The sequence below is a fragment of the Oryza sativa genome, chromosome 12, assembly GCF_034140825.1.
Source record: "Oryza sativa Japonica Group chromosome 12, ASM3414082v1".
Classification (NCBI taxonomy): Eukaryota; Viridiplantae; Streptophyta; class Magnoliopsida; order Poales; family Poaceae; genus Oryza; species Oryza sativa.
This window is the reverse complement of record NC_089046.1, coordinates 26,361,567-26,368,503: the sequence shown is the minus strand read 5'-3', so window position 1 is coordinate 26,368,503 and position 6,937 is coordinate 26,361,567. Positions and strand designations below refer to the sequence as shown.

The following is a 6,937-nucleotide window of genomic DNA, read 5'->3' as shown; positions in this document are numbered from 1 at the left end:
GAAAAAAACGCACCGTTTAATAGTTTGGAAAACGTGCGCGTGGAAAGCAAGAGAGGAGAGGTTGGGAAAATTGGGAGAAGAACACGGCCTAAACAATGTCCATTACGTTTGACATGTATAACATTACTAGCATAAATACATGTATAAATGTCTAATTAATGTTACAACGTATTCCATAAAATTTAGTACAATGAATAAAAATATTTACAAGTTTAAACAATACTTGAGAGAACGTGCCTGACCGGAGGCCCTCCCTGATGATGGGCTGAGTGGTGTTTGGTTGGTGCCCTGAATATTTCCAGTGACGCCTGGCCTGAGTTACTTCCGTGCATCATTAGCCCAAGCGCCACCGCATAATCAAGTGGATTGATTAGTGCAGCATGCAGCCATGCAGGTCAGCAGGTGCTGGTTGAGTGGTTGTGATACTGATGATATGACTAGATGATTAAACTATTTTTGCCCCTGGCTTCTCATCTTTTTTTTTTTTTGCCCCTGGTATAAGTCATAACCTTTTTTTTTCATCTGTTCTCAGGCACAACACCAACCAAAGGCTTGCCTGACCAGGCATTCCTATTCCATCAAAACCTCAGGGAGGTCTCAGGCACTGCTCAGGCCGTCCACAAAACATGCCCTTAACAACATGGACTAGTATTACTGGGATGAGACGTGGATTGAAGCTCAAGTTATGAAGAAATGAGGTATACTCTGCCTTTAGCAAATATCTGTATTGCAATATTTTCAAGATATCCATATTATTACTAAGTGTGTTGGTCATGTTTGTTACTTTCGGTTGCAACACGTGAATGCCATGCACAACTGATTCTCAGCCATGCATAACTGATTCTCGCTGAGATGTGTAAAGATGATCCTGATCCAAAGGGTAGTAGGTTTCTCGCCTACTTCAACATGGCAAGGAAAACGATTTTCCCAGCATTCAGAATGTAAACAAACTTAGTAATGTAGGCAAACTTCAGTATCGACCGTAGGTGAATTCACGCAATGACATCTCTTCCAAACTCATTTGTTTTCTCCTCCATCTCACGAAAATAGTGCCTAGGAGCTCTCTGCCCTTCCACATTTCCTTCTCTCTTACCTCAAACTGTTGGTAGACTTCTGCCTAAACAACTGCACTTCAGAGCGGACACGGTGGAACTTCGAGCGTCGTGCCAGCCTGGATCTGGCCCCATCCGATGAGTCGCCAATGCTTCTCAACACGACGGCTAAGGGCAACCTTCTCACCTTTGCTTGTGCAGACAGGGGCAGTGAGCTGAAGTTTGGCAAGATCGTTCTTGACAGCAACCACACGAGCACCAGTCGACATGGATCCGATGTTAAGCATGAGGATTTCACCCTTGGTGAGCTTGGAGACCTTCCCAGCCTTCTCAGTACCTTTTGTCCTCACACCCAACAGCCTCCGAAGAAGGAAGAAGTTGATCTGCATGCATGAAAGTCCAGATTTAAGCAATGAATGTTTTATTCTCACTAAATCTTGATGCAACGAAGAGTTGACAAACCTCAAGCTCCACATAGACATCAGGAAGTGATCCAACTTCACCTAGAACCTGACCAACCAGTCTATCAGCACGTGTCAAGGTTGGATCCATGGTTGTTCCCACACCAATAAGACCTCCAGGCACAGCAAATTGGAGCTCATTCTGCTCAGCATAGAGCGAAACAATCCTTGAATAGATTGGGGTGCATTTGATGTTGCCGCTTTCATCCTTCATTACAATGCCAGGGCGGACTTCAATGTTCTGGTTCACCCTCAAAACTCCCTATAAAAGAAGCATCACAATTTAAGTCATACCTAATAACCCAAAAGTAGTGATAAAAAATCTAATTACATGACACACGAGGGAATACATACTCTGAGGATGCTGCCACCAGCTACACCACCCCTAATTTCATCAACCTCTGAACCAGGCTTGTTGACATCAAAGGAGCGAATGACAATCATGTTTGGAGGGGAAGTGAAGTTCCTTTCAGGAATGGGGATTTTCTTCACAATGTATTCACATATCACATCAATGTTATACTTAAGCTGAGCAGATATTGGCACCACCGGAGCACCTTCAGCTATGGTACCCTATAGAGAAATAAAATAACCCATAAACAAATAGACAGACAGATGTACCCATCTACAAGATAATAATGGACAGTAGCAACCTGGATGAATTTCTGGATCGCTTCATGTTGATTCATTGCTGCACTTTCCTGGATAAGATCAATCTTGTTCTGAAGAATAATGATATGTTGGAGACGCATGATTTCAACCGCAGCAAGATGCTCAGATGTTTGGGGTTGTGGGCAGCTTTCATTGGCTGCTATCAAAAGCAATGCTCCATCCATGATAGCAGCTCCATTAAGCATTGTAGCCATGAGAATGTCATGCCCCTGTTAAGAAGAAATAGGTATGTATTACATATGTAATATTTTCTCATTATTGACTTCGAGAGATCAAAAAATAAAAAACAATATGCAGTGACCCATAAAAATATTTGAGATGACATCAGTTTATACTTCTTATCTACATCCTTCACTCCTGTATGGCCATGTGCCTTCTAGTGGAAAAAATATTTGCATATAAAAACCAATGCAAGTGAAACCCCATGATCATAATTGACGGAACAAAATGTTTTAAAACAAATATACAGGCTAGTGAAAAGCCACATAAAGTAATATCATGAAACATTCAGGAAGACAATAAATGCTCAGAGAAATGTCTTGAGAAAAAGAACATTCATATATGCAACAAAGGGTAAGAGGTTTATATCATACCGGACAATCAACAAAAGAAACATGTCTCAGTAGCTTCATCCTAGTGTTTTCAAACCCAGGCACATCACAGTGAGGGCTATCTTCTTTTCCACTTCCATAAGCCCTTTATATAACAGGAAAAAAAGTCAACATATAGTGCAGAGCTCACATGCATTAGCTTGACATCAAAGCAGCAGTCCTAAGTAGGTGAATGGCAGATAATTATAAGTTACTTTTCTGGAGAATCAATCATGAGATTTTAATCATAACTTCTACCAGATATTAACTGGAAAACTAATTTTATATAGATAAGTGTTTTTAACATGGTAATACAAATGGAAGTTCATTGCATAGAACAAATCATGCCATTTAGTGGTTTATTGCATACTTGTAGCACATTGGTCGTGGGCATTTCTCGTCTTCACATTTGTAGATTTTCGCATTAGCATAACCAAGCTTTATAGTGATGTTACGCTCCAGCTCATTCTTGAAGCGAACAGTCTGTACAAATCACAAGGAAGAAATCAGAACTATATAAAACAAATAAACAGATTGCATATGAAGTACATACATACTAAAAACGATTGAGCAGTTCAACAACCATCATTTAAATCCAGTCTAGCTTGAACTACAACTGTACCGCCTTTATAAGGAGTGCCAACACATATCCTTCTACGCGCTATTATATTATATGAATTCCCAGATACAACTCTTCTGAAATCTAAACTCTATAGTGATTTTCAGCACACATTTTAAAGTTCACTGTAATTTACTCAAGAATGTAGAATAGTGCACATCAAGAATCAAGTGGCAGAAAGATAAGGAAAAGTTACTGATAAACGTGAGATATAATTCTCAGGTATACACAGAGTCTAGATTCATCACTTGGAAAGAAGTGCAATAATGAAATATATGAATTATACCTGAACTCCAGATATAGCTTTCACAACGGTGGACTTTCCATGGGCCACATGCCCAATGGTACCTGATGTTACAAAACAACAAAGAATATCATGCCCATGCAGGAGGCTCACAAAATCAGAAGACAAATAACATAACATTGCAATGTCCCTAGTCAACACAAAACCAGAGACATGCATCTCCATTAGATATAAATTGCATAGTCATAAAAAAAATTAAAAAAACAGAGTACTTCCTGCCATGCACAATATCTGGACAAAAATGAATCATAACAAACTAGTCAACAAGTACAAACAGCAACAGTGTACCCATGTCTTAAGTGAGAGACTTCAGACTTCAGTATTATTATAGTGGTCATAAACAGGCACATCCCTAGAAAGGAAATAGTTCCCAAGTTTCCAGCATCTAAAGGAGCAAACTATAACACAGCTAAATGCTAATGAAGGAAACCTAAACATCTTACAGAACTATGATATTCACTTTGTAGACAGGAAACACAGAAAAAAAACTGCAGTGACAAGCTATGCAATACTCGTAGAACAGTAAAACATCGCTAAAAGGATTGCATCAATACCTATATTGATCGTCGCCTGGCGTGAGATAACTTCAGGCGATAACGGGTGGAGCTTTGTCACGTCAAGCTTGCTTAAGTCCTGCTCCATCAATCCTCGGCGAGACATGTTTGAAACTGCAAAAATGTTAAACAGCAAGGTCACCAACTGTCTTGTTCACTGTGTAAATACCAAATGCAGGTAAACAGAAAACATGCTATCTCCACCCATGAAACTATACACCAAATTTGAATTACTTTTGGCAGCACATGCAATCATTACTATTAAGCAATGTACTCCTGTGTAGAGGCTATACAGCCTAGTTTGTTTTAAGCCAGGATATTTTGATCATGGAAGCTGGCAGGGAGTAGTAATAAACAGGAACAAAGAAGTAGGACAATTGAGCCTGATAAGCTTATGATATCTCCCGTGCTGTTTGTGTCATTATCAGGATACCTATAAGTTAGACATGCTAATTTTACATTTTTTATCAGGATTTCCACAAACAACTTTGGCTGTGTTTTTACCCCAGGTTTCCCAACTCATCTCCCTCGTTTTCCACGCGCACGCTTTTCAAACTGCTAAACAGTGCGCTTTTTGAAAAAAAAAAAAAGTTTCTATACGAAAGTTGCTTAAAAAAATCATATTGATCTATTTTTGAAAAAAAAAAGCTAATACTTAATTAATCATGCGCTAATGGACTGTTCCGTTTTCCGTGCGCAACTGCTCTGGTTGGGAACACGCTCCAGCGAACACAGTAAGTGTACAACTTCAAGTGCAAAAAACAACTTTCCATCAACATTTTTCAGAGGTTTACAGGGCGATTTCTATTCAAATAGTCAATTATGCGGGGGGTAATGGTCTAATGAACTAATGATGACTACAGCTACTGCAGCTTAATTTCTGAACAACCAACCTCGCATTCATCATCATCATTCAGTAACACGCGTGCATCCAAATAAAAGCAACAAAAATTTGCCATGGAAAACAGGAAGAGTGAGTAATACGAGAGTACACGAGGCTCACCGTCGAAGGTTCCTCGGGTTGGCCGATCAGCGGTGGACGACGAACTCGGGGAGGCAGCGGCGGATCGAGGAGGAGGAGGTGGCAGCGGCGGCTCCGGCTCGGGGAGGCGGGGGCGGATCGAGGTGTGGGAGGGGATGAAGGCGGCGACGGATCGGAGGGGCGAGGCGGCGGCGGCGGCGGCGGTGGCGGTGGATCGGAGAGGAGGAGAAGTCGGCGACGGAGAAGACGAAGGCGGCGGCGGGTTGTGGGGGGAGGTGAGATTGGGTGATGGGGTTAGGGTTTGCTTTATATAGGTGGAAGGGTGAGGACGATTTTGGATCGCTGGATCTCCATCCAACGGACAGAATGAGTTTGGAAATTGATGATGTGATTAATCGTGTGAATAATGATGACTATGTAAGATTACGAGAGTGGCAAAATTTTCCAATAAGACACAGTAGTTTTGTGGCATCAACCGTACAACACTTTAAATTTAAAAGTGTATTTGTCATAGGATATTCTGATTTGATTTTATGAATATTTACGAAAACATGGTACGCCCATTACTTTAACATTTTTCGTTTAATGAGACACCAATTTGGAAATGACAGTACTGCCCAGTGCCCCCTATACCAAATTGCAAGGCACCGTTAAGTAATTTGACTAAAACTTTCCAAATTTCAGATCTTTTGGGTCTCTGGTGTGATATATTTCCCCACCCAAACAAAGGAACTTATTTAGAATCTTAAAAATTTTAAGTTCATTCAATGTGTTTAAAATTTACTTTTTTAGATTTTTCATTTGAAATTTTTTGTTCTGTCGGTCTCCGGAAATGTTTTTATTTTCACTATTTGGGACGAGCAGTTTAAAATTTGCAGGTTTGTTTAAATTTAAACAAAATTTCTTCCAAACTCACAATTTCCATTAAATTCTTTAGAAATTTAATAAATTTTCATTTAATCTGTCACCCAAATTTAATATTTGTGATTTTAAAAATGTGAGACAAAAAATTTAGTCCGGTCGAGCATGCAACTTGTCATAAGGGTAAAACTGTTACTTCTAAAAATTTTATCTCCAATTGAGATGTGAATGCTAAATAATGGCCATAATGTCCTTATAGCAAGGACATATATTATATGGCACCTTGCGGTTAATGCCACAAAACTACAATATCCTGGGCAAATTTTGTGAAGGAGCAAATGTTAGGACATTAACGTTGGGTCGAGTATTAACTTGGACTTTATATCTCTTATTTTTTAACTAATCACTTTGCTTGTATAGATTCGTAGTTAGAAATAACTACACTTTCAAAGCGAGAGGAGAGTAAATATTTTTCAATATTTTGTACACAATATAACTTCGTTAACATTCAATACCATTGATATCAATCGCACATCAGTGCTAATCCTATGGACTAAAAGTATACCAAAATATAAATTAAAAAACAGCACCATATATAGACATAGCAAAACCATTCCTTTTTCACTCTGTCATCTGCCTCCTGACAGTTGGGAAGCAGAAATGGAAGAATCAAACGTCGATGGCACCGACATCTCCTCCGGCGTGTCAAACCGAAGAACATTGACAGCCTGCCTAATGGATTGTTTATTCCTACCCTGTACCTCTGTCATGTGTTATTTTTCTCTCTTAGGACTTCTTCAATTTGAAAGGTATTGAAAGGGATTAAAAAGAATTAAAAGGGA

General features: G+C 39.6%; 1 protein-coding gene across 1 annotated transcript; it reads right to left on the bottom strand.

Annotated features, from left to right (window-relative positions):
- Positions 1–853: 853 nt before the first annotated feature.
- On the bottom strand, positions 854–5,517 carry LOC4352748 (eukaryotic translation initiation factor 2 subunit gamma). The gene is made up of 9 exons (XM_015764524.3): positions 5,256–5,517; positions 4,253–4,366; positions 3,681–3,742; positions 3,146–3,258; positions 2,779–2,881; positions 2,167–2,394; positions 1,868–2,086; positions 1,515–1,775; positions 854–1,435 (listed from the first exon to the last, which is right to left on the bottom strand). Exons 2-9 carry the CDS (start codon positions 4,356–4,358, stop codon positions 1,133–1,135), a joined length of 1,395 nt encoding a protein of 464 aa, XP_015620010.1. The 5' UTR covers positions 4,359–4,366; positions 5,256–5,517; the 3' UTR covers positions 854–1,132.
- Positions 5,518–6,937: the final 1,420 nt, after the last annotated feature.